The sequence below is a fragment of the Chrysemys picta genome, chromosome 16 (genome assembly GCF_011386835.1).
Source record: "Chrysemys picta bellii isolate R12L10 chromosome 16, ASM1138683v2, whole genome shotgun sequence".
Taxonomy (NCBI): Eukaryota; Metazoa; Chordata; order Testudines; family Emydidae; genus Chrysemys; species Chrysemys picta.
In genome coordinates, this window is record NC_088806.1 from 4,886,249 (window position 1) to 4,913,590 (window position 27,342).

At 50.8% G+C, this 27,342-nt stretch overlaps 1 protein-coding gene across 5 annotated transcripts; it reads right to left on the reverse strand.

The window, feature by feature from the left end:
- Positions 1–67: 67 nt before the first annotated feature.
- Positions 68–27,342, reverse strand: LOC101933586 (zinc finger protein 2-like). 5 transcript variants are annotated; one of them, XM_065569752.1, is made up of 11 exons: positions 26,735–27,342; positions 25,896–25,982; positions 25,131–25,352; positions 24,455–24,477; positions 23,554–23,666; positions 23,235–23,267; positions 16,225–16,313; positions 15,321–15,447; positions 12,968–13,105; positions 6,073–6,177; positions 68–594 (listed from the first exon to the last, which is right to left on the reverse strand). In XM_065569752.1, exons 1-11 carry the CDS (start codon positions 26,783–26,785, stop codon positions 476–478), a joined length of 1,107 nt encoding a protein of 368 aa, XP_065425824.1. In that variant the 5' UTR covers positions 26,786–27,342; the 3' UTR covers positions 68–475. The 5 variants fall into 5 exon arrangements, with proteins under 5 accessions (XP_065425824.1, XP_065425825.1, XP_065425823.1 ...); XM_065569753.1 differs by lacking the exon at positions 12,968–13,105 and having other exon boundaries at positions 26,735–27,325; XM_065569751.1 differs by lacking the exons at positions 68–594; positions 12,968–13,105 and adding an exon at positions 4,394–5,742 and having other exon boundaries at positions 26,735–26,889.

Here is a 27,342-nt window from a genome sequence, read left to right on the forward strand (position 1 = left end):
TAATGAACAATGTATGCATCGTGGGGGGGAGGGGGATTGTGAATGATGAAGGAATGGGTCCTGAATGTGGGGTTTCAGAAGTGTTTAATGGAAAACTAGGATTATGCAGAGGCAATGGGGTAAGTTGAATTCAAAGGTGACTGGGTGAATTTGCCAGCTTACTTGGTAGGGCCCAAAGAACTGGTAATCCAATGTACGAGTTGGCCTGTTCCTGTGTAGGTTTTTCATGAGGAGCCATTCCTTCTGGCCTAGCATAATGGCAGGGCCCTCTTCTCTTCAATGGGTTGCATATTGTTTGTAGATCTTCTTCGTGTCCTCCAGATGAACTTTTATGCCATCTCAGGTTTGATGTCTGTGTTGAATCCAGTCCAGGGCTGCTGCATTTTGGGAAGTTGCAGGTGATTCCAGGTAGAACCAAGGGTGGAACTCATTGTTTGAAATAAAAGGGCTTTGCCACGTAGAACTGTGCTCTGCATTACTGTACACAAGCTCTCCCTGAGGCTGCAGCAAGGACGAGTTGTTCTGGTGGAAGTTTATGTAGCATCGAACACACTATTCCAGGATCTTGTTGGTTCTCACTACTTAAGTATTCATCTAAGCGTGGTAGGCAGAGGAGAGGGAGAATTACATATCCAAAATCCAGACAGCTTCTCACCAAAAGTGGGAGATGATGTGTTCTGGAAGGTCATGGAGGTGGACAACTTATACCACCCAGAGCCAGGCAATTTCCTGGGAGTCTGGTAAACCACTTCAGGGGATGAACTATCCAATCTTTATGCGGTGGTTCACTACTGTCAGAATGGTCATGAACCCATTGGACTTGGATAATTCTACTACAAAATCTAAGGTGATGGCTGTCCAGGGACCCGGTAGAGTCTTAAGTGGTTGCAGGAGTCCAAAGGGTTTATTGGGCTGTGCCTTGCAGCAAGCACATATACTGCAAGAGACCACATAGGCTTGTATTGTGGCCAGCATGTGAGGCCACCAGAGGACATGGGAGACAAAGGTGCTGAGTTGAAATTTTGGAAATAAAAAGAGATCATCAAATCGTTGGGTGTTAAATTTAAAACCCCTGGGAGATCTCAGCAATGGGCCGTGTTTATAAATGAAAGGGTGCATGGCTAATCGTTAATGAATTCCAAAGTAAAGCCTAGAGCTCTGTCTTTCAGACAGAGAAAAAATTCTTATGCATTTTTCAATGTCCCCTTCCAAGCTTTGATTGGGGCTTGATTGGTTTAAAGGAGTGGTGGCCCATGGGGATGATCATTATTTTATTCCTAAGCATTTAGTCCTGGTGTTGACTTTGCACGCTCATTAATATCTAGGGGGCAACCAGGGCCTCTACCCCTGGTATTAATTAAAGGGCAAAAACCTTCATCAACACAGTTATGGTTGTCTGGGAGGATATCAACCCCTTGCAGAACCTCAACTTCAGCAAAACAAACATGTGAAAATAAGGAAAGGCACAATTAAGGTTGCACATACACATTAACTCTGCCCTCTTTCAGCAATGCCTTAACATGGCCCATTAACACATAGAATCATAGAAGATTAGGATTGGAAGAGTCCTCAGGAGGTCATCTAGTCCAATCCCCTGCTCAAAGCAGGACCAACACCAACTAAATCATTCCAGCCAAGGCTTTGTCAAGCCGGGCCTTAGAAACCTCTGAGGATGGAGATTCCACCACCTCCCGAGTCCAAGAGAATATATGACGAAATTGCTAAATAGCTATCCTCTTTTTTGGCACTTCTCTTGCTTATGTAGTTGATATCAAAGTTTTCCACTACAAGAACAGTCTATATTTTTATATACTCCATGCCATAGGAGAAAGCGGGTCACATTTTCCCAAGAATATTCAATACAGTGAAACTGCTAGCAATAAAGATGAACTCATCTGGCATTCTGTTTAAAAGGCAGATCCTTTACCGCAGAACTAAGTGAACAGGTGAGGGTATATCTAGGAAGCCAGCATTTTCACAGAATCACAGAATATCAGAGTTGGAAGGGACCTCAAGAGGTCATCTAGTCCAACCCCCTGCTCAAAGCAGGACCAATTCCTAGCTAAATCATCCCAGCCAGGGCTTTGTCAAGCCGGGCCTTAAAAACCTCCAAGGAAGAGGGAGAATAACATGAAGGGCAAAGGGGTCCAGGAGAGCTGGCTGTATTTTAAAGAATCCTTATTGAGATTGCAGGAACAAACCATCCCGATGTGTAGAAAGAATAGTAAATATGGCAGGCGACCAGCTTGGCTAAACAGTGAAATCCTTGCTGATCTTAAACGCAAAAAAGAGGCTTATAAGAAGTGGAAGATTGGACAAATGACCAGGGAGGAGTATAAAAATATTGCTCAGGCGTGCAGGAGTGAAATCAGGAAGGCCAAATCACACTTGGAGTTGCAGTTAGCAAGAGATGTTAAGAGTAACAAGAAGGGTTTCTTCAGGTATGTTAGCAACAAGAAGAAAATCAAGGAAAGTGTGGGCCCCTTACTGAATGAGGGAGGCAACCTAGTGACCGAGGATGTGGAAAAAGCTAATGTACTCAATGATTTTTTTGCCTCTGTCTTCACGCACAAGGTCAGCTCCCAGATTGCTGCACTGGGCAGTACAGCATGGGGAGAAGGTGACCAGCCCTCTGTGGAGAAAGAAGTGGTTCGGGACTATTTAGAAAAACTGGACGTGCACAAGTCCATGGGGCCGGATGCGCTGCATCCGAGGGTGCTAAAGGAGTTGGCGGGTGAGATTGCAGAGCCATTAGCCATTATTTTTGAAAACTCATGGCGATCGGGGGAGGTCCCAGATGACTGGAAAAAGGCTAATGTAGTGCCCATCTTTAAAAAAGGGAAGAAGGAGGATCCGGGGAACTACAGGCCAGTCAGCCTCACCTCAGTCCCTGGAAAAATTATGGAGCAGGTCCTCAAGGAATCAATTATGAAACATTTAGAGGAAAGGAAAGTGATCAGGAACAGTCAGCATGGATTCACGAAGGGGAAGTCGTGCCTGACTAACCTAATTGCCTTCTATGATGAGATAACTGGCTCTGTGGATGAGGGGAAAGCAGTGGATGTGTTATTTCTTGACTTTAGCAAAGTTTTTGATACTGTCTCCCACAGTATTCTTGCCACCAAGTTAAAGAAGTATGGGCTGGATGAATGGACTGTAAGGTGGATAGAAAGCTGGCTAGATCGTCGGGCTCAACGGGTAGTGATCAATGGCTCCATGTCTAGTTGGCAGCCGGTTTCAAGTGGAGTGCCCCAAGGGTCGGTCCTGGGGCCGGTTTTGTTTAATATCTTTATTAATGATCTGGAGGATGGTGTGGACTGCACTCTCAGCAAGTTTGCAGATGACACTAAACTAGGAGGCGTGGTAGATACGCTAGAGGGTAGGGATCGGATACAGAGGGACCTAGACAAATTAGAGGATTGGTCAGAAAAAAACCTGATGAGGTTCAACAAGGACAAGTGCAGAGTCCTGCACTTAGGACGGAAGAATCCCATGCACTGCTACAGACTAGGGACCGAATGGCTAGGTAGCAGTTCTGCTGAAAAGGACCTAGGGGTCACAGTGGACGAGAAGCTGGATATGAGTCAACAGTGTGCTCTTGTTGCCAAGAAGGCTAACGGCATTTTGGGCTGTATAAGTAGGGGCATTGCCAGCAGATCGAGGAACGTGATCGTTCCCCTTTATTCGACATTGGTGAGGCCTCATCTGGAATACTGTGTCCAGTTTTGGGCCCCACACTACAAAAAGGATGTGGAAAAATTGGAAAGAGTCCAGCGGAGGGCAACAAAAATGATTAGGGGTCTGGAGCACATGACTTATGAGGAGAGGCTGAGAGAACTGGGATTGTTTAGTCTCCAGAAGAGAAGAATGAGGGGGGATTTGATAGCAGCCTTCAACTACCTGAAGGGGAGTTCCAAAGAGGATGGAGCTCGGCTGTTCTCAGTGGTGGCAGAGGACAGAACAAGGAGCAATGGTCTCAAGTTGCGGTGGGGGAGGTCCAGGTTGGATATCAGGAAAAACTATTTCACTAGGAGGGTGGTGAAACACTGGAATGCGTTACCTAGGGAGGTGGTGGAGTCTCCTTCCTTGGAGGTTTTTAAGGCCCGGCTTGACAAAGCCCTGGCTGGGATGATTTAGCTGGGAATTGGTCCTGCTTTGAGCAGGGGGTTGGACTAGATGACCTCTTGAGGTCCCTTCCAACTCTGATATTCTATGATTCTATGATTCTATGAAGGAGACTCCACCACCTCCCTAGGTAACGCATTCCAGTGTTTCACCACCCTCCTAGTGAAATAGTTTTTCCTGATATCCAACCTGGACCTCCCCCACTGCAACTTGAGACCATTGCTCCTTGTTCTGTCATCTGCCACCACTGAGAACAATTTTGTTATAAGAGGAATCACTTTAATAATTTCCCAAACCATCTTGTGCTTGGACATAACTTCCACAGAAAGTCATGGATTTGTAGGAAAGGAAGGGACCTCGAGAGGCAAAAAGAGGCCCAAGCCAGAAGCTCACTGGATAGATTGGAGAGACCATGGTAATGTAAATGATTCAAACAGCCTGAAAGGCCCCTATGTGGGAATTAGCAAAAGTATTAAAGAAATTTATTTTTGGTCAGCTCTAGATAAGGTTTTTATGGTGTTTATCTCCCATGTGGATTCTCTGATGATAAATAAAGGCTGAGCTCTGATGGAAGCTTTTCCCACAAGAAGCATCTCTAGAGAATCTCTCCTGTGTGGATTCTCTGATGTGCAGTAAGGGCTGAGCTCTGAGAGAAGTTTTTCCCACATTCACAGCATCCATAGGGTCTCTCTCCTGTGTGAATTCTTTGATGTCTAATAAGGGCTGAGATCTGAGAGAAGTTTTTCCCACACTCACAGCATTCATATGGGCGCTCTCCTGTGTGAATTCTCTGATGTGTAATAAGGTGTGAGCTCCGAGTGAAGGTTTTCCCACACTCCCAGCATTCATAAGGTCTCTCCCCTCTGTGGATTCTCTTATGGTCAAAAAGCCCTGAGCGGCTACTGAAGTTTTTCCTACACTCTCGGCATTCATAGGGTCTCTCTCCTGTGTGGATCCTCTGATGTGCAATAAGGGATGAACTCTGACTGAAGGTTTTCCCACACTCACAGCATTCATAGGATCTCTCTCCTGTGTGGGTGCTCTGATGCATAACAAGAGTTGAGATCCGAGCAAAGCTTTTCCTGCACTTATGGCATTCGTAGGGTCTCTCTCCCGTATGGGTCCTCTGATGTGTAATAAGGGATGAACTCTGACTGAAGGTTTTCCCACAGTCACAACATTGATAGGGTCTCTCTCCTGTGTGGACCCTCTCATGCCTAAGAAGGGTTGAGCTCCGAGTGAAGCTTTTCCCGCACTCACAGCACTTGTAGGGTCGCTCCCCTGTGTGAATTCTCTGATGTTCTATAAGGTGTGAGTGGCTACTGAAATTTTTCCCACACTCAGCGCATGTGTTGTTTCGCTCTCCTGTGAGGAGTCTCTTCTGAGCTGTGGTTTCCTTCTGAGTTTCCTGATAATTAATGGATTTACTAATTTTCTCCCCTGTCTTGTTTCCCTGCTCTCTCTCTGGCCTGTGGTCACTCTCACAGGCTTTTCCCTCCACATGATGCCAGGACACATTCCCTTTGGATCTTTGTGATAATCCCGCATGTGCTTCCACTTGCTCAGCATCTTGCTGCTGAGGATTCTGCTCCTTGTTCTCATTCAACATCCCAGCCCCTGCTGGGATAGAGGGAGAAACCTCAGAAACAGGGATGGGAAAGGGGAGAGCAAACCAAAATAAATGCTACAGAGTCAGAAAAAAATCAGGATCAGAATCCCACCAAATTCTTCCCCACACAGGAGAGAAGAGGGCATAAAATCTGTTTCTACAACCCATCTGGGAAGGTCAAGTTGGGAAGTATGACCAGAGGTCTGTCGTTATGGGATGGAAGCCATGAGTGATATCGGCTATGAGGATGACTCCTGAACTCAGAGAGCTAACAAGGGTCTTTGTAGGGAATCCCAGCTGTTTCCTTCATCTTTTGAGCTGATTTAATGATTCCTCACCTGGACAGGCATCCTTCCAGATCTCTCTTTCATCTGAGCCCTGGACATCTGGCTTTTCTCCTCGTTCCAGCTGGGAGATCACATCAAATTTGGAAACTGGAAACTCTGCTCAGAGAAAAGAAAACAAGTGAGATCAGGTGAGTTCATAGGACATTTGTCACAATAACATGTTCTATTATTTTAACTCCAGACTATTTTAAAGCAGAAAATAGCCTGGGGCCACCTATCTCGGTTCTCAGATGTGTAGGATACTCTGCTTAATGAGGGATTTAACTATCCCCATGTCTGCTGGGAACACGGTGTGACGAACTGGGCCTGTTCTTACTGTGGTCTGTGAATGCTGACAGGGGAGTGGGGCTAGGATAGTCTGCCCGAAGGCGAATACCTGAGAGTGTAACATGAGAACCCAGGAAGGGGTTGGAGGCCAGGTGACTCCTTGGCCCGGGAAACTGAACAAAGGCTGTGGGAGGGGTCGCTGAAGGGAGAGTTTCAGAAGCTGGGTGGTGAGATGGTGGGGAGGCAGAGATTGCTCTGACCTCCCAAGGGGGGCTGGGATGCCCTGGGACCCCAAGATGGACCTAACTGAGGGGGTCCCTGTTGTCTGTGCCTGCAAGACCTGTCTTGGACTGTATTCCTGTCATCCAAATAAACCTTCTGCTTTACTGGCTGGCTGAGAGTCATGGTGAATCGCAGGAAGCCGGGGGTGCAGGGCCCTGAGTTCCCCAATACTCCGTGACAACTGGTGGCAGCGGTGGGATCTACTGCACCCCATGGACGGCGCTTCCTGCAGTAAGTGACTGGGGAGCAGTAAAACGAAGGGGGATTGACGGGGACCAGGCGTGCTGAAGAGTGAGAGAGAGACGGTTATTACCCCTGGGAGGGTGTGACCAGCGAGAAGGACTTTTGCAGTAACAGGGTCCCCCGGGGGGATCGCAGCGAGTGGTCCCAGGGGTGGAGGAGTCTGCAGCTCGACCCTGGCAGAGAGGTGGTGACCTCGAGAAGGGCTGGCACACTAGGGGTCTCCCTGGGAACTGTGGGGAGCTGTGAGCACACAGGCCGGGGAGTGGCCAGCAGGAGGATGTATGCCAAGCGGCTTAAGAGTGACCTGGTGGAGCTGTGCAAGCAGAGGGGGCTGCGCATTGGGAGGCTCACCAAAGAACAGCTCATTGCCCGGCTGGAGGCGGAAGATCGCGCGAATGAACGGATCCCTGTGTCTCAGGGAAGCAGCCTGGCAAATGCAGCGCAGGCACCAGTGTCTGTCCCAGCTGGGAGTGGTCAGCCGGCTGCTGAGGGCTTCCCGAGACCCCTCCTTCCTATGCCTAGGGGAAGGGTGGGGAGGAGCCCAGCAAATACCGAGGGCGCCGTGACCCCCCCGGCCAGCAGGGGATCCTCCCGGCGAAGCTCGCCGGCCAGCAGAGGATCCTCCCGGCGACGTTCGGCATCCGTGGAGCGGAATTGGCTGGAATGGGAGAAAGAGCTAAAACTGAGAGAGCTGGAGGATCGTGAACAACAGAGACAGCATGAACGGGAGGAGAAAGAGAAACGGAGACAGCATGAAGAGAGACAGCGTCAGCATGAACGGGAGGAGAATGAGACACAGAGACAGCATGAAGAGAGACAGCGTCAGCATGAACTGGAACTGGCAAGATTGAAGGGCAGCGAACCCCCGGCTGCGGTGAGTGAGGGGGGACCCAGGACTGCACGGAGCTTTGATAAGTGCATCCTGGCCCCACGCAAGGAGGGGGAGGACATGGATGACTTCCTGGAGGCCTTTGAGACGGCCTGCGAGTTGCACCGGGTTGATCCCGCGGACAGACTCCGGGTCCTTACCCCCTTACTGGACCCCAAAGCCGTGGCATTGTACCGCCAACTGGAAGAGGCAGAGAAAGGGGACTACGAACTATTCAAAAAGGCCCTGCTACGTGAGTTTGGGCTGACTCCTGAGATGTACCGGGAAAGGTTCCGGAGTCAGGATAAAACCCCTGAGATCTCATATCTGCAACTAGCCGTCCGCATGGAAGGATACGCCAGCAAGTGGGCTGATGGGGCCCAGACGAAGGAGGACCTGGTCAAACTGCTGGTACTGGAGCAACTGTATGAGCCGTGCCCATCCGACCTGAGGCTGTGGTTGGTGGACAGAAAGCCAGAGAACCCGCGACATGCAGGCCAGCTGGCCGATGAGTTTGTAAAGAGCCGGTCAGGAGATAGAAGGGAGAAGTCCCAAAGGAACAGTCCCACCACCACGCAGAGAGAGAGTCACCATGGGACCTCCCCGTGGGAAAATACAGAAAAACCCCATCAGAGGGGAACATCCGGCGTCAGGACCATCCAACCCACTCAAGGGAACCCATGGGACATGGGCTGCTACCACTGTGGCCAAAAAGGCCACATACGGGCCCAGTGCCCCAGGCTCAGGGACAGGCTGAGCAGACCGAACCCACAGAGGGTTGACTGGGTAGAGACCCAGCCCGGCGAGAGGCAGCATTCCCAGGGAAGGGGGGCTGGCAGAGTACCACCTGCTAAGGAGGGAGGAGAGCTCCAGGCCAGCTCCTCTAGGGGGCTGGATGCTCCAGACTCAGGGTTTTTGGTTTATACGGTAGGCGCGGGGCTGTCCCTCCGGAGAGAGTACCTTGTTCCCCTGGAGGTGGATGGGAGGAAGGTCAATGGATACTGGGATACGGGCGCAGAGGTGACGCTGGCCCGGCCCGAGGTGGTGGCCCCAGATCAGGTGGTGCCCAACACCTACCTGACCCTGACGGGGGTGGGCGGAACACCAGTCAAAGTGCCCGTGGCAAGGGTACACCTGAAGTGGGGGGCCAAGGAGGGCCCCAAGGATGTGGGGGTACACCCGTATTTGCCCACTGAGGTATTGATGGGGGGGGGACCTGGAGAACTGGCCAAGCAACCCCCAAAGGGCACTGGTTGTGACCCGCAGTCAGAGCCGGCGAGGGGCACTGCGCCTTGGCCTTGGGGGGGGGTGCCTTGCCGGAGGCGCAGGACCCTAACCTGGTGGGGAGGGAACGCCCAGGGACACGGCTCAGGGAGGCTGCAGCTTCAGACCCAGCGGGCGAGAAAGAGCAGGTAGCCCTCCCTGTCCCAGCTGCTGAGTTCCAGGCCGAGTTGCAGAGAGATCCCTCCTTGCGGAAGATAAGGGACCTGGCCGACCTCAATGCGGTACAGACCATGGGGAGAGGTGGCCGGAAAAGGTTCCTGTGGGAGAAGGGGTTCCTGTACCGAGAATGGGCTCCCCCAGGGAAAATGGAGTCAGGGGGGATCAGGAGGCAGCTGGTGGTACCCCAGAAGTATCGCCGCCAGCTGCTGCGCCGGGCCCATGACATTCCCCTCTCAGGGCACCAGGGAACCTGGCATACCCAGCAGAGGCTGCTACGGAGCTTTTACTGGCCTGGGGTCTTTGTTACTGTCCGACAGTACTGCGGATCCTGTGACCCCTGTCAGAGGGGGAGGAAGGCCTGGGACAAGGGGAAAACAGCTTTAGGACCCTTGGCCAGCATAAAGGATCCTTTCTGGAGGGTGGCCAAGGTTAAGAGGGCGGCTCTAAACCAAGAGAGCCCAAAGCACAGACCTCCAGACTGGAGCGCTGGGAGAAGACCACAGCCCAGTTGGAACCCCAGAGGTATGGGGGTGGGAAAAGGGCACAGGCCGCATAAACCTTCCCACATGCGAACTGCGAGTGCCATCAAGCACCCCCGACCTAAGGGGGGGCGTGAAACTGGAGGGGCCTGGTGTAATTCTCACCAAGGAATGGGAGGGATGCGGGGGCATCCATGGGAACGGGGGTAGGTTCGAACTTCCCCGGGTCACTGGCGAAAGTGACCCTGCTCAGTTCGGTCTCGAAGGGGGGAGATGTGATGAACTGGGCCTGTTCTTACTGTGGTCTGTGAATGCTGACAGGGGAGTGGGGCTAGGATAGTCTGCCCGAAGGCGAATACCTGAGAGTGTAACATGAGAACCCAGGAAGGGGTTGGAGGCCAGGTGACTCCTTGGCCCGGGAAACTGAACAAAGGCTGTGGGAGGGGTCGCTGAAGGCAGAGTTTTGGAAGCTGGGTGGTGAGATGGTGGGGAGGCAGAGATTGCTCTGACCTCCCAAGGGGGGCTGGGATGCCCTGGGACCCCAAGATGGACCTAACTGAGGGGGTCCCTGTTGTCTGTGCCTGCAAGACCTGTCTTGGACTGTATTCCTGTCATCCAAATAAACCTTCTGCTTTACTGGCTGGCTGAGAGTCATGGTGAATCGCAGGAAGCCGGGGGTGCAGGGCCCTGAGTTCCCCAATACTCCGTGACACACGCACAGCCAGATACTGGCCATTATTTTTAGTAAAAGTTACAGACAGGTCACAGCTCCCATGAATTTTTGTTTATTGCCTGCGACCTGTCTGTGACTTTCACTAAAAATAATCATGACAAAATCTTAACCTTAATCACATCTAAGGATTCTATCAAGTTCTGCCAAAAATTTAGGCACTCACTGAAGAGTGAGTTTGCTCTATTGAAGTTGAAGCGATGTTGGAATGGAACAATGATGGGAATGACGGCATCGATTACCTCAATTCAAATAGGGTGGTGTTGTGATCTTAGAACTGAGTCTAACACCAATTTGCTACATATATCAACTCATGTAGCACTAGATCAGGGCTATTATACCGATGCTTCAACCGGCCACTGTTAAAAGGAGTAAGTACCTTTGGGTCATGAATTAGGCTCAGCTAATGAACAACTGCCCACGTCTCAACCAAGATTCCATCAGCAGTGTTCTCTGTACAGTCCCACTGAATGCTATGGCAGTTGAAATCAGCAGTTACGATGCATGGCAAAATTCATCATTGTATGTGTGTGTGACAGGGTGGACTAAGTCCGGAGGCCCGTGCTGGAAGCCTTGCGGCCCTGCCTCATCCCACCCCAGAAAAGAGAAGAGGAGAAGTCCTCCAGGCAGCCTAGAGTGGCTGTAGGAGAAGCAGTCAATCAGAGGGGCTGCAAGAGCAGCCAACCAGGGGCCAGGAGGGCCATATAAAAAACAAGCAGCAGACACAGAGCAGTCAGCTGTTGCCTGGAGCTGGAAGAGGGAAGACTTTTGATACGGTCTCCCACAGTATTATTGCCGGCAAGTTAAAAAAGTATGGATTGGATGAATGGACTATAAGGTGGATAGAAAGCTGGCTAGATCGTTGGGCTCAACAGGTAGTGATCAACGGCTCGATGTCTAGTTGGCAGCCGGTATCAAGCGGAGTGCCCCAGAGGTCAGTGCTGGGGCTGGTTTTGTTCAACATCTTCATTAATGATCTGGATGATGGGATGGATTGCACCCTCAGCAAGTTTGCCGATGACACTAAGCAGGGGGGAGAGGTAGATACTCTGGATGGGAGGGATAGGGTCCTAGACAAATTGGAGGATTGGGCCAAAAGAAATCTGATGAGGTTCAACAAGGACAAGTGCACTTAGGATGGAATAATCTCATTTACTGCTATAGGCTGGGAACTGACTGGCTAAGCGGCAGTTCTGCTGAAAAGGACCTGGGGATTACAGTGGTAGAGAAGCTGGATATGAGTCAACAGTGTGCCCTTGTTGCCAAGAAGGTGAACAGCATATTGGTCTGCATTAGCAGGAGCATTGCCAGCAGATGGAGGGAAGTGATTATTCCCCTCTATTCGGCACTGGTGAGGTCACATCTGGAGTACTGCATACAGTTTTGGGCCCCCCACTACAAAAAGGATGTGGACAAATTGAAGAGAGTCCAGCAGAGGGCAACAAAAATTATTAGGGGGCTGGGGCACATGACTTACGAGGAGAGGCTGAGGGAACTGGGCTTATTTAGTCTGCAGAAGAGAAGAATGAGGGGGGGATTTGATAGCAACCTTCAACTACCTGAAGGGCGATTCCAAAAAGGATGGAACTAGGCTGTTCTCAGTGGTGGCAGATGACAGAAGAAGGAACAATGGTCTCAAGTTGCAGTGGGGGAGGTCTAGGTTGGATATTAGGAAACACTATTTCACTCGGAGGGTGGTGAAGTACTGGAATGGGTTACCTAGGGAGGTGGTGGAATCTCCATCCTTAGAGGTTTTTAATGCCCGGCTTGACAAAGCCCTGGCTGGGATGATTTAGTTGGTGTTGGTCCTGCTTTGAGCCGGGGGTTGGACTAGATACCTCCTGAGGTCTCTTTCAACCCTAATCTTCAATGATTCTATGACTGGGTTTCTGGCTGGCTGGAAGAGCAGCAGGACCATGATCAGCTCAGTGTGTGCTGGACTGAGCCCAGGGAAGGCTGGTGAAGACCGGGGGAGCTAAGAAATTGCTAATGGCTGGCTGAGGAGAATAAGATCTGGGTCCAGAACCTAGCCAGACCAAGCAAGAGTACTGTGATGGGCCCTGTTGGTCTGGTTAGAGACTGAGACCAAGGAGTGCTTCCGAAAAGGACACACCAACCGAGGGTACCGTGATGGGCCCCTGTCGGACTGTTATAGAAGGCAGTGTGTCTGGGAAGGAAGCCTTAGTGGTACGGCCTCATGCCAGGGCCTTGAGAAAGAAGGTAGAGACTCTATTCCCTGGAAGGGGTTTGTTTGTTTGCTCCACTTACAGATAGTGTGGGTGACTGAAGACCCACCATTGGCCTGGGGGGAGGGGAGGGGGTGCTTGCAAGAAGTAGGTGCCATCCGTATTCCAAACAAAAACAGCAGGCTCACACCCGACCAGAAGGGGGCTCTCGCAAGAGGCGGGTGCCAACCCCATTATAGGGCTTGGCTGGCAGCGTGGTATTTTGGGTAAGATCCAAACTAGTATTGATCTGTGTAGCGAGGCAGAGTGGCCTCCCTCTGGACTGGAGAGCAAAGGATCACTATGCTCACCCTGGTAGGTGGAGCCAAACCCGCCCCGCCCCCCTCACCGGAAGTACCAGGGCTGGACAGGATGTATAAAGTGAGGGCTCTGCAGCTCAGTTGAGTGGGAGCCAGGGAAGGAGACGGATGCCTCTGCGCTGCTGCAGGATCCAGGAGCTGAATCTGTACTCTGCAGCACCTTGCCCCTGGAGGAGACAGACCCAGAAGGGGAGTTGTCGGGACTACCATCCACTGTGTACCCAGAGGACCTGTGGATCTCAGAGGTACCAAACCATAGGGGGGCAGCCAACAACTGTGTGGCTATGTGGCTGACTGCTTCTAGGTCAGCATGTTGCGGCTGGATCCCCACTGACCCAGTGGCAGACCACTTCGCCACTGTTAGGGCCCTGGCTTGGACGCAGTAGAGTCAGGCGGGCCCACGTCCCCCTACCCCTGCCTCCCCACCCCTGGGGTGGCCGATGCCCCACCATAGGCCAGAAGGCCTGTGTGAATCTACCATCCACCAAGCTAGGACGCTCTCACTCCTTCCAAAGCCCCAAGATTGTGTGGGTGCTCATCCTTTCTGGATCCCTTAGACCGTGTGGGAGCTCATCCCTACTGGAACTCAGAACTGAGGGTTTGCTGGCTGCCTTAGCCTGCTCTGCCTCACCCAGTGAGCTAGAGCTCCAGATTGTTAAACTGAAGGGCTGCAAGCTAAGGACTATGCAGTGCTCTGCTGCACCCGAGGCTGGGGACAAGAGCACCAGACTATTGTTGCTTGTTTGCCTCTGTCAGATGGGCCCAGAACTATAGATTACTTATGGCTCAGGGCCACTGGTGTGACCTGAGCCCGAGGGTTACCGCCCAATATGATGAGGCAGAGTGGTCTCCCAACCCCGCTGGAGGGCGAGGGATCACAGCAATCTGGTAATGTGGCTGATGCTTTGGGGATCGGAAGAACATTTTGTATAGTGAGTCGAGTTTTAAGTAACTTCTCACTTTACCGGATCTATTTCCTGACTGGGAGCCAGAGCCTGGAATGCAATAAGGGGGCTGTGTGATTTCTTTTTTTCAGCTTCTTGACAGTTTGTGGCTGGTTGGTGGATCTAACCACAGTGTTAACCACCAGTTCTGGGAGAATCTGTTGTTCTTTTTGCAGCCTGCACTGACCTTGGCATTTGCAGTGTGGGCTACCCTAAGCACCTCGGGTCACAACTTTCTAGAGCAGGGTTTCTCAAACTGGAGTCTGCGGACTAGTACTCCAGGAGGTCCACGAGTCATATCTGGGGCTGCCGGTCCCACTGATCAACTCCTCCCTCTCCCTCCCAGGGCCTCCTGCACACTGCAGAACAGCTGTTCAGCGGCGTGCAGGAGGTGTTGGGAGGGAGGGAGAGGAGTGGGGATGGGGTGCACTTGGGGGAAGGGGCGGAAAGAGGTGAGGAAGAGGAGGGGCATGGGTGGAGTGCAGATGGGAAGAGGTGGGGCAGGGGTGGGCCCTCGGGGGAAAGGGTGGAGTGGGGGCGGGGCCTGGAGCTGAGCGGGTGGCTTGGGAGTCCATGAAAATTTTTAAATCAAAATGGGGGTCCTTGGGTTGCTAAAGTTTGACAACTGCTGTTTTAGAGGATGATTTAGTTGTATACAAGCTATTCAGCTCATTACAGCAGTCAGACAAGGTGGCCTAATACTCCCTTCTGGCCATAAAATGGGTGACTTTATAATCGATACGAGGAAGAACTAAGGGAAGATGCTATTGTTTGTGTTTTGTTTCACAGACGGGAATCCCAGCATTTATCTGCATGCCCTCCAGCTGTGTGCACTGTGCCAGCTGTTGCTGTAACTGGACAGGAGAGGGATTACTTGGAATAGCATGGCAGAGCTGTGACTGTCATATGAAGCGAAGTGCATGTGGACCGTGTATGCCTCCTTTCAGGGGTCAGTGTTGTAGGCTGTGTTAGTAAAGGCGCACAGAGTGCGTTCTTGCTATGGGTCTGTCAGTAATTTGTTGGCATACATGCTAGTGGTCTGCAGGGCCTAGTGAGGTTAAAGGGCTGGTCACATTTTGCAATTCTGCGATATCAGACTTTGTGCTATACTGCCCCTGTGCTCCGTTCGCAAGGTGTTCTGTAGCAGGGGAGGGGAGAGCGCTAATCTGTGTGTCGTTGGCATGTTAGGGTGTTGCTGAAACGGGGAAGAGTTCAGGTTGCATTGTGGGCGTGGCGTGAACCTTCACTTTTCATTTACTTTTAATCATAGAATATCATCTAGTACAACCCCCTGTTCAAAGCAGGACCAATTCCCAGACTAATTTTTGCCCCAGATCCCTAAATGGCCCCCTCAAGGATTGAACTAACAACCCTGGGTTTAGCAGGCCAATGCTCAAACCACTGAGCTATCCCTCACAAAGGGGACAGGAATCCTTACCCAGCGAGGTCACATTCTCACAGTTCTCCTGCATGACATCCCTGTAGAGGGCTCTCTGAGCGGAGTCCAGCAGAGCCCACTCTTCTTCGGTGAAATATACAGCCACTTCCTCGAAGGTCACCGGCCCCTGAAAGAGCAAGAGTCCAACACTCAGTACCTGCTGCTCCACTCCCAGCCCCACTATTCATGACACAGCAGGCCCAATTAATTGGAAGCCTAAGGAGGCACAGAGTCCCACTCTGCTCAGAGCATCCAGGAGGCATCAGAGCGAGGGGAGGAAAAGAGTCCCACTTCCCTCCTAGCAGACAGAGGCTGGCAGGGTCTTCACACTCATTACACACCTAGCCAGAGGCTGATGCAGGAGATGGGTCCCTAGAAGGCTCCAGGCCCCCTGGTAGGAATCCCAACCTCCTCCCCATTGCCAGCAGCTAGATGGGAGGGAATGGGGCATCTCCCCTAAGCCCCTCTGATCAGTAACTTCTTCGTATCTCAGAGCAGCCTCCACTTAGTAGGTTTATGCTCCAGCACTGGCAGTTTGGTAAGTTATCCCAGCCAAGTCCATGGCATCTGTTTCCTGTTCCACAAAAAAGGAATTTCCACCATAACCCCCAGGGGTCTGTTCCTATAATCTAGTCCCCAAGTAAAAACAAGTTCCAGCAGGTTTGTCACCCACTGTTCCCCTCCCTTTCTCCACCCTTTGCACAGGTGCTGACTTTTCCTTTTCCTCTTCCCGCCCACCTGCTGCTCTCCGCCCTCCCCCAAGCCCTTCCCAGCTGTTTGGCTGTCAGCGCCTATGACCCTGGGTATTTCCTGCCCCCTCCCACCTCCAGATTGAACTTCCCACCTATGTATTTTCTGCCCCCCCCCAGCAGGAACGCACCAGCAACTCCCTTGGTATCCCTACCTGAGCCTGCTCTTCTGCAGCCATTTCCCTTCCCCCTCTCCTTGGAGGATGGGACAATCTGGAGCTAAATGGGGGTGTTATTCTGCAGCCTGTCAGGGTGAGAGAGAGAACTAGTGAGAGTCCGGAAGGGACTTTAGTTCATTCCACATCTTGATTCCCCCTAGTGCTTTCCCTGCAGACAGACGTTCCAGACACGCATGCTGGGAACATCATCAGTCATTCTATGACTTTATTACAGCACATACACAAACCCGTCCCCATCAGGACTGAACCCGCTGAGACATTTTCCAACCCTGAGGGCAGCGCGTTCCCCCTGCAGCATGGGAACTAGGCAGTGGCAGGTACTGGACAAAGCCTGTTCAGAACATCGTACGGCTGTGAATGGCCTCCAAGGCTGGAGTGACAGAAACGGGATGAAATTCAATAGTACAAAGTGAAAGGTCTCACACACAGCGTCTGATCATAAGAATATCCGCTACAAGTCGTGGCTGGAAGAGACAGAGGAGGAAGAGACCTGGGTGTGTTGGTGGATCACAGGTGACTATGAGTAAGGCTCCATGTTTGTCACTCACCTCTGTGACTTCTGCAGCGGCCCGTGTGGCTGGCCCGGGAGCCGCCTGAGCAGCTTGGGCAGCCCCTGGGCTAGTCGCACTGGCTACTGCTGGAGCAGTCTTGCCCCCCCCCGCTGCACCTCCCGGCAGCAGGAGGTTTTTTTGGGAGGAGGGGGGGCTCAGGGCTGGTGATTGGGTGTGTGGCAGTGCTTACCTGGGGGGGGGTGGGGGGGGCTCCCCAGAAGGGTGACAAGAACTCCTCTCCCACAGCTCCTAGCTCCATATGCTGCCTCCGCCGCAGGCATCGGCCCTGCAGCTCCCATTAGACACGGTTCCCAGCCAATCAGAGCTGCAGAACCGGGCTTGGGGGCAGAGCAGAGGCAGCACATGGAGCTAGGAGCTGGAGGTCGCTGCTTCCCTAGAGCCGGGTGGGGAACCTGCCCCAGCCCTGCCAACCCTCACGCCCCCAAGCACCTGTGTTGCCCCCGGGCTGCAACCCCCCACCGAGCACTAGCAGTGCCCCCCTTGACCGTGCCCCCCTGAGCACTCGCAGTGCCCCCACAGGCTTTCCCCACCCTGAGTACCTGTGGCGCCCCCAGCCCACCCCTTCCCAGCACCTGCAGTGCCCCCAGGGCCCCATGACCTACTAACAATACCCGTGACTAAAATGTAGCCTTAACTATGAGCCACCAATGTCATGTGGCTGTGAAAAAGGCAAATGCATCTCTAGGACGCATCAGGCGAGGAGTTTCCGGTAGAGATAGAGAAGCATTAATGCGTTTACACAAGGCACTGGTATGACCTCATTTGAGCTAGACAAGGCAGGTCACCCATGTTCAAGAAAGATGAATTTAAACTGGAACATGTGCAGAGAAGAGCGGCTAGGATGAGCAGGGGAATGGAGGGCCTGCCTGATGAGAGGAGACTGGAAGATCTTGGTTTATTTACTCTAGCAAAGAGAAGCCTAAGGAGGCCTATGATTGCTCTCTGTAAATATATTAGGGGGTAAATATTAGGGAGGGTGTAGAACTATTTAAGCTAAAGGACAAGCCTAGCACAAAACCAAGTGGCTCTCACCTGGCCATGAACAAAGTCAGGCTGGAAATTAGATGAAGTTTTCTCACCATCAGAGGGGTGAGTGGCTGGGACAGCCTCCCAACAGCCGTTGTGGGGGCAAACAGCTTCTGTAGCTTTAAGGAAGTACTGGGCAAATGTATGAGTGTGTGTGATGGGGCGCCTGCCCCTCACTGGTAGGTAAGAGGTTAAAGCCACCTTGAGGAGGCTGCATGGGAGGCAGCCAATGAGGAAAAGGCTTATAGTGCCAGCCAATCAGGAGAAGTTTTATTGGAACAGCCAATCAGGGCCATATAAGAAGGGGCTGTCACTCCTTGAAGGGTGAGGGAAGGCTGGAGCACCATGGACAGAGCAGTGCTGGGCAGGGAGCATGAGTGAGCTCCTGGCTGACCGCTGCCAGACTGAGCCCTGATACAATGGTGGTGGAGGTGCTAGGGCTGCGGGCGAGTGGCCCAGGGAAGGAGATGCCAGAGTTGGAGGAGAGACAGTATGTGTCTGCTGGCTATAGGGTCCCCCCCAGACACCTTGCCCCACTTGCCATTGAGGGGAGAGGCCAGTCAATGGACTGCAGTTTGCCACTGAGACAAGCAGCTAGAATTGGGACTGCAGTTTGCCACTGAGGCAAGTGGTTGGACTAAGGACTGTCAGTCCCCTGGAAGGGGGGAAGGGACAGACTGGGACACCACCAGAAGGCTGTGTCCAGAAGAGGACGACCCGGTCCAGGGAGTGACGTGGGTCATGGAGACAGATGAGATGATGGGTGAGACATGGGCGTACTGGTAAACCCCAAGCTAATTCCCAGGACAGCCAGGAGTAGGTGCTGCGGTGGTGAGTTGCCCCCTGTTACAATATGATTGTATGATGGGGTTATTTGTGATGATGGGTGGCAGGGCTCAGCAGCCCTGGGGCTCACTTCTGGTTTAGATCTTATGTTCCTAAACCTCATGCTTCAGGGGTTCAGCTGGCCACTGGCAGAGGTCAGGAAGGGACATTTTTCCCTCAAGGAGCTGACTGAGGAGATATCTGAGCCATTAGTGATTATCTTCAAGAACTCATGGAAGATGGGAGAGAGTCCAGAGAACTGGAAGAGGGCAAATATAGTGCCCATCTGTAGAAGGGGGAATAAGGACAACCCAGGGAATTACAGACCAGTCCTCTTAGTTTCAGTATCTGGAAAAATAATAGAGCAAATCATTAAGCAATCAATTTGCAAACACCTAGAAGATAATAATGTGATAAGTAACACTCAGCATGGATTTGTCAAGAATAAATCATGTCAAACCAACATAACAGCTTTCTTTGACAAGGTAACAAGCCTTGTGGATAAGGGGGAGCAGTAGATGTGGTATATCTTGACTTTAGAAAGACTTTTGACACTGTCTCACATCACCTTCTCATAAACAAATACAGCCTTGATGGAGCTACTATAAGGCACATGAATAACTGGTTGGAAAACCATTCCCAGACAGTAGTTATCAGTTATCACAGTCAAGCTGGAAGGGCATATCAATTAGGGTCCCACAGAAATAAGTGGTTTTTCCCATACACCATTTCCTTCCTCCTCCTTCTGCATTTCTTCCCTACCCCTCTTTGTCTAACCCTTTCTCTGTTCCACCTCTTTCCCTCCTCTCCCTTGACAAATCTACTCTCCCAACTGATCTTTGTCCTTCCACCATTTCTCCCCCCCTTCTTCTTATAGACTATTTAAAGACAGGTCTGTGCAAACTAACAACAATATATATAACCTGCCATTTGTGTGTTCTTTAACCAAAAACAATTCCAAACTCTTTTTACTAATCAAAAGAAGTGTCTTCATGCATGTCTTCCCTTCTTTTAAAAAAGTCTTTGAAAAGTTAATTATACACATAAACAGCTACACAGATGCAACCCAATATGCCATCCAGTTAAAAAAAGAATTTTCTTCCCACAAACCTATTTGGAAAGGCTCAAAATATTCAGGTTTTGAGAGGTATTTGCTTCCCCAATTCAAGTAGGGAATATGAAATTCATCCCTTGCCTAAGTGTAGTCCAAGACCTACCACACCCAGTGTGACTAGGAACAACTGCACTGGTACAAAAGGCAACAGGTTTAGATTTTGAACACTATCCAGTTTTTACTTATTTAGAGGATGATTGTGTCCCTAAAAGTCAAAGCCCCTGTTAAAATCGGATCCAGTTCCAAAAGGAGCAAAGTAATTAGTGAATTTTCTGTGGAAATTCCAAACTTTGCAGAGAATTTCCCTGTAAAACGTGGTAATTCAGAAAGGCCAAATAACCTTAGTGGTTATTTCCAGAACACTCAGCTTTTCCAGGAAATTAGCCTTATATCAGCTAAAAAATTGTCCATCTCTTAAATTCTAAGGAGGGAAATACTTTTTTTTAGGGCATAATCCATTGTAAACTTCCTGCAAAATTTAATTTAGATATCGTGTTTTCTTCCACATGGAAAAGACAAAACTTTGTCCCATCAGTCACCACGACTGGTAAAACCCCAAAACTAAACCCAGAAAATTTTAATCAGAGAAGGTATGTGTTATCGTGTACCTTATTTTCAGTTTAAGAACTATTCAAAAAATTATAAAATTCTCCCTGCCCCTTGCTAATTAAAGAGTAAAACTTTGTGTTACATTAAACACCCCCCCCCAAAAAAAACCCTGATTAAATCCTTCTTTAATTCCAGTACGCTATCTGTGCAACAATCTAAAACAATGGTTAAAGTTCAAAAAAAATTCCTCCCCCAAAAGCTGCACATAATTTCCTACAAGTGAAAATAATTAACGAAACTTGCTAATAGTTTAACCTTAAAAAAAGAATGAAAAGATATTCAAAAATAGTTGTTTTCTAAAACCAGCCTGAAGAGAGAGAGACTGTGTGTGTGTGTGTGTGTGTGTGTGTGTGTGTGTGTGTGTGTGTGTGAGAGAGAGAGAGACATAACTATTTATGTTAACATTGTTTAAATTTTTAGTACAGCTTTAAAAGATCATGTGAAAGCCAACAATTATGTGCTAAAATACTTTAAATTATGTACTTGGAGTCTTAGACCCTTAACAAATTTTAAACCCTAAATAGTTTGCCCCTTTTTGGCTCATTGACTTTTTCAATAAAGACAATTTTTGCCCCAACATTTTAAAGCCCCTCTCCAATGTATCAGAAGTATGCAGTTTTCTGGAAATTTGCAGTTACTGCAGGCAATTCATCCCAGCATATGCCAAATTACTAGACCCCTCAGCAAATTACTACAAGTACATAAGGATTGGGACTGGGGACCTGCAAAAAAAAAAATCAGGCCACACAAAAATTAAAAACAAAATTGATTTAAGTCCCTTGCTTAATTTACCTTGAACAAGGCAAAAAAAAGTTTCTTAGCAATTGCATGTTTAGAACATAGTATAAGTACTATGTTGTATCAAAAAATAAACTTGAAACCTCAAGCTACTGCTTATGCAAACAAACAATTAAGTAGTGCAAGAAAGAAAGGGCTTGCAAGCCTTCACTATTGCGCTACATCAGCGCCGCTGCGATCGAGGCATTGATTTAGCAGGTCTAGTGAAGACATGATAAATCGATGGGAGAGCACTCTCCCATTGATGTAATTAATCCACCTCAACAAGAGGCAGAAACTATGTAGACACTGTGTTAAGTTGATGTTACTTTGGGGGTGGTCTTTTTACACCCTTGAGCGATGTAGCTTATGTCGACTTAAGCAGTAGTATAGACAAGGCCAAAGAAAGAAAGATCCTCAAACTATAAAAAACAATTTAAGATCTACAACATTTTTTATTAACAAAGTCATTAAAAGTTAACCGCCATTCTTTCAAATAACTATAATCTAAACAAATAAAAAGAAGTAAAGTGTCAAGTGCCAACTAACCTCCTAAATTCTAGCAATAAAATAAACAAAATGTAAAATAAGTATGTTAAAAATAAACATTTCTTAAAAGCAAAAATATTAACCCAACTACATCAATGTCAGGACACTAATCTTAAGACACTAATTAAGGAAAGAGGTACCATTATTTGTCCACAAAATTTGCAATATCAGTCTTATAAAAGAAATGTTTGTGCCAGTTTACGCATTGCATATATAAATAGCTATTCATTCCACCAAAATAGGGGCCAATATGCTGGTGCAAAAAAAATTTTTTTTTAAACCTCAAATATTTAAACTGGTGAAAAAAAATTAGTCAGTATCCTGACATTGTTGCTTGTATTGTTCGCCTTAAAATCAGCTGTAAAAAACGAATTGTGTCAACTTTCGTATTATATACAAATTCAAACTATGTGACAAGTAGCTTCCTGTTTTATCTTCATACCTGGCATAACAAATTCTAAAGTGCTAAAAGAAAAGAAAACAAACACTTTAAACTAATTAAAATAATAAATTAATTAGTTCAAAAATAAATGAACCATTTATTTTAAAGACGGGGGGGGGGGAGAAATCACCCATATGCAAATAAGCAAACTCATCTAAACAATAAGAAAGCTAACACACTTGCCAAAAAATGTGCATAAACAGCATGGCAAGTGAAAATATTAACTCATATAATCAACTTTCAACTAAAATAAATGTTTTAAGTGTTTGCCAAAAGAAAAGTAAAACCAAAGCCTCTTTGAAAGAAAGAAAGAGAGAAAGAAAGATCACTGTTTTAATATTAAACAGTAAAAAAAAAATTAGTAAACACTTTAAGCTTTTAAAATCAATACAACAGCTCACCAATGGGAAAAGTGTAAGAAACACAGATATACCCTACAGCAGGCTCCATCCTCATTCAAAATTAGACCATATTCAACCCAGGGACCTCTTCCCATTCATAGCCAGTCTGTATCCACTGTTCCATCTCTCATTCGGATCCGCGGGTAGTAATCGATCTATCGGGGATCGATTTATCGCGTCTCGTTTAGACGCAATAAATCGATCCCTGAACGCGCTCCCCATCGACTCCAGAACTCCACCAGAGCGAGAGGCGGAAGCAGAGTTGATGGGGAAGCAGCGGCCGTTGATCCTGCACTGTGAGGACGCGAGGTAAATTGATCTAAGATACGTCGACTTCAGCTACGTTATTCTCGTAGCTGAAGTTGCGTATCTTAGATCGATTTCCCCCCCGGCCGCCCCAGTGTAGACCAGCCCTTTATCTCCTCCTGTTTCACATCTTTCAGGTGCTTGTTCCTTGCCCCAAAGGGAAACACACCAGTGAGATCAGGATTCGCTCTGAATCCACATCAGATGTCACAACAGGAGTGAATTGGGCAGTCATAGGGCTCACCTGGCTTCACGTTGTTCCATAGCTTCCAGGTGCACATTGGAGCTGGAGGCCGTGATACCCTTTCGCTAACATGGTTATTGGTCTGAAATTTCCCCATGACCCATCAGAGACAGACACATACCTGTGTCGCTCCCCAGCTCCTGTTGCAGTATCTCTAGGGAAGGAGAAGATGGGAGAGATGAGAAGTCAGGCCTTTGCATTCATGGAGAAATCCCCATTGGTTAATTAATGTAACTGCTGTTATCTACGAGATGGTGACAGAGATCAGAGGCTGATCGTGCAGCCGCTGCAGACAGAGCCAGCCCCATAGGGCTACTCCATGGGGAAGGGTGTTTTGCTGAGCTGGGCTGTGAGATGGATCCTGGGGTCAGTGACATCACTAGAGTCCCCGACTCCTTCCTGGGGTCAGGATCGCTCTAACCAGACACACTCCCATTCACCTTTGAATCCCAACAGCACCTCCTGCAGGTGGACGCTTTTCAGAGAGAAATGGCTGAGTCTCTTCTCCAGCTCCACAAACCCCAGCTCCGGCTTCCGAAACGTCCCGTCCTTCCTGCTGGGGAAAGGAGGAGGGGTGAGAAATGAGCCCGATCCCCATGCCAACAATTAGTTACTGTTCTCTATTAAGTCCTTTATTGTCACAATCAGTATCATTCAATGGGACAACACCCTCCCCCGCCCCATCCTACGCACGATTAGGGCCCCTGCTATTTCTACCTTTTGTTCCCTTCCTTTCCCCACCCTCCTTTCTCCATTTTTCTCTCTCTCCTCAATGTCTGTGTCTCTCCTCTCCTCCCTACAGCAGCTCCCTAGTCCCACCGCTCAAAGGCTTCATTCCCGCCCCTTCCCCGTTCCACCAGTGACCAGCCATGGAATATTGAATGTTGACATTAAAGTGTCCTCATGTCAGCTGACCCTCCAATTAAATTAACAGGGGACAGAGGAGTTCACACCTCCCTGAGCCATGGCGTCAGCAGACCCTGAAAGGCAACCTTGTCTCCGTTCGCAGTTGGGAGGGTTTCTTTGTAACCAGGAGGGCTTGACACTTACTTAAAAAAACCTGAAAGCTGAGATTCTGCACATGGTGAATGTGATGCGGCCACATAAACCTGTCAGACAGGCCGGGTCTGGCCCATATGTCTGACAGCCCTGGTGGGACCTCATTAGCTGTCAGAGTAACAGGCTCTGCCCCTTGCTGAGGCAGCCACTGGGTGGGGGAGACAAAATCACAGGCACCAAACCGGCATGTTACACTGCAGGGGCAGGGGGGAGCTCCATATTTAGTGCAGATTCCAAACATAACTGAACATGATGGGGAGTGAAATGGAACCGGGGACTCACCTGCCCCCAGTGTTCCCAGCACCCTGGAGAAGGGGAGAAAGAAGAGGCAAGTCAGGGGGGTTGTCCCAGCCTGGGGAGCTCTCCTGCTGTGCAGGGGAATCACCACTGGAGTCCTGGGTATTTAGGGAATTTCAGACCCTCAGGTTCATGTTCCCAGACCAGCTGCCATCCCCCAAGCAGGGACTTCTGCTCTCAGCAGCCCCAGCAATCCCTGCTGGGGGTTTGCCATTACAGAACGATTCTCCCCAGGCACTTCACAGGAAAAAAATGTTTCTCTGCCTCGAGAGTCAAATTCCCCCCCAGTGCTGAAAGACCCACAAGCCTCCTGACCCCAGTAACCCATTAACCTGGTGTGAGCAGGGCCTCAGGCCTGGCTCAGGACCTCTGCATGGGGGAGGGGATTTCACCCTCCAAGTGCAAATGCAGACAGACTTTTCCAGGGCAGGAGAGAAGGTCTTGGGGTTGTAGCATCCAGGACTTCCAGGACTCATCCCTGGCACCGCTGCCACAGCCTCATGATGTGAACTTGGGCAGAGCTCTGGCCCCTCTGAATCACTTTCCCCCTTTGAATCACAGGGATAATGCCCCTGACCCCCCTTTGTAAAGTGCTTTGGGGTCTAGGGCTCAGAAGCGCCTATAGAAACACTGCGTATGATCATTGCAATGACAGCCTGACCTGCAGGGGTTGGCTCACCGGCTGCTGCCCCTTCTCTCCTCCCCTCTCACTGAGCAGGGAAATCTCCCAGGACAGGCTGCAGATGCCCTCATCCCTTCTCTGGACAATGGCTCTCTCTAGCTCTTCCAGCCGGGACAGCAGCCGCTGCTCCTGCTCCTCCAGAAACCCTCGCAGCTCCTGCCATTCCCAGACAATCTTCTGCCTCTCGGCTTCCGTCTGTTTCTGCAATCACAGGGAGAGGGCGGGTCAGTAATAGGGGAGAACCATAAATGCACCTCCTGGCGGGTGGAGGAGTTATTTACCAGGGCACAGGATCTCTTGTGGTGGCTCATGGAAAGTGCATTTAGGTCAGGAAGGGTGGACGGATCATGGCAGGGGTGAGCTGTACATCACTAACAGGAGGGCCTGTTCCCACCCAAACCTCATCAACTTGCACTGAGCCAAACCCTCCATCTCTCCAGCCCACATTTCATGTCCTTCCTCCCCATCCCCCCCAGGAGCTAAAATGGATCCCTGGTCACTGTAACATGCAGACAGCCCATGGGCAGGTCTCTGGGCTAACACACAGACTGACCCTCTCCTGCCCAGTAGCCTCTTGCACCCTAAGGGCATCATGTCACCCACGTGTCTGACCCTACCCTCCCTCTGGGGTCCAGTGGGGATGGTTCCCCAGCTGAGGCTGGCAGGCCGGGCCCATCATTCACTGTCACTCAGGGCACTGTGATCCCAGGCAAACCTGAGGGGCAGCGGGCCCTGGGCACCTACCAGCAGCTCCTCGCTTTGCTGCTGCTCCTTGGCTTTGGCTGCTTCTCTCTCTTTTCTTAGAGGGGCCAAACACTCTCGTGGGGGCTCCTGGAAGAAGCGGGGGAGGGGGTTACACACTGCTGCAAACGGCCTCACAACTGCCAGTTTTCGAGGCCCATCCTGCCCTGTAGATGCCCGAGCAGAGTCCCTGCCACTCAGACTTTTATCTCAAGTCTTCTTCAACCTCAGCCACGAAGATCTGAGAGAGGCCAGTTAAAGGGGCACCAGGTTTCCCAGAGAAAACACAGGACCCCTGGCTGAAGTGACAGGGGTGCAGCCCAACCCCCCAGCTGCAAACATCCCAGGCCCTGCTCACAGCCAAGTAACCAACTTCAGACATTGCACCAATTTCCCCAGTGCCCCCCACACTCCCCAAGTGCAGTAGCTGAACACGGACACACACACACCCAACCTCAGCTCCTACCCCCACCCTGACACCCCCCCAAACTCCCAGCTCCAAACAGTCCCCCCTGCAGCCGGGCTCCGACCCCCGATACACCCCCAGCTCCCCCATCCCCTCGCTCCCGGGCCCAGCCTGGGCTCCGAGCTTTGCAGCCGAACCAGGCTCCGGGCCCCTCCTGCAGCTCCCGGCTCAGCCGCTCCCAGGCCCCGCAGCAGGGGCTGCTCCGCTCCGCCCGGGACACTCGCCCCCCGCAGCCCCTCTCCGGCCGCGGGGAGCTCGGGGACCCACCCGGGCAGGGGGCGAACCAGGCAGCCGGGCCCGGCCCCTCCCGGCAGGAGCGTGTCCGCCCCACGCGTGTCTCCAGCCCCCGCCCGCTCCGCGCTGCTCCCGGACCCACCGCGCTGCCGGGCTGGAGCAGCCACCGCGCTGCGCTCCCGGCCCCGGCCATGGCCCCGCTGCAAACACCTAGGGCTCCTGCCCGGGCCGTTGCACACGGAGGGGCGTCTCCCCAGGCCCGGCTCGGAGACGCCCCTCCGTGTGCAGCGGCCCGGGCAGGAGCCCTTGGTGCGGGCCCCGCGCAGGGTGTTTGTGACACGCGGTGAATCCAGCTCTGGCCGGGAAAACCCGCCTCCAGCTGGGGGAGCCCCGCAGCGAGCTGGTGCTGCTCGTGTCTCTGCCAGGGGAGGATGCTCAGTAGCCGGCTGCTGCCCTCGCTCTGCCTCCCGGGGGGGCAATCTGCTCCCTGCTGCTCATGCGGGGGGGTTAAAGGGGCAGATCAGAGGGGAGGGGGGCACAGGAGAGTGAAACAGGGGAAGGAGAGGAGACAAGCGGCAAAACCAGGGGCAAGGAGCATCGTTAAGGACTGGGCGATGCAGGGCCAGACAGCGGCAGAAGGGGCCAAAGTCACCACAAGGGGGTGAGCGTGAGCCATCTGCATTGTTTGCAAAAGTTCAGGTTGGGGGGAGGGGCTTTTAGGGTCCCCCTCCCTCTCTGCAGGACAGTAGC

Bases quoted from the DNA above. Each gene is read 5' to 3' on its own strand.
- LOC101933586 (XM_065569749.1), bottom strand. From the start codon at position 26,785: ATGGCCGGGGCCGGGAGCGCAGCGCGGTGGCTGCTCCAGCCCGGCAGC. The intron at 25,353-25,895 runs GTAGGTGCCCAG...CTGTGATTGCAG, and splicing joins AGCAAAGCGAGGAGCTGCTG to AAACAGACGGAAGCCGAGAG. The intron at 15,448-16,224 runs GTAGGGATACCA...TTGCTCTTTCAG, and splicing joins CTGCAGAAGAGCAGGCTCAG to GGGCCGGTGACCTTCGAGGA.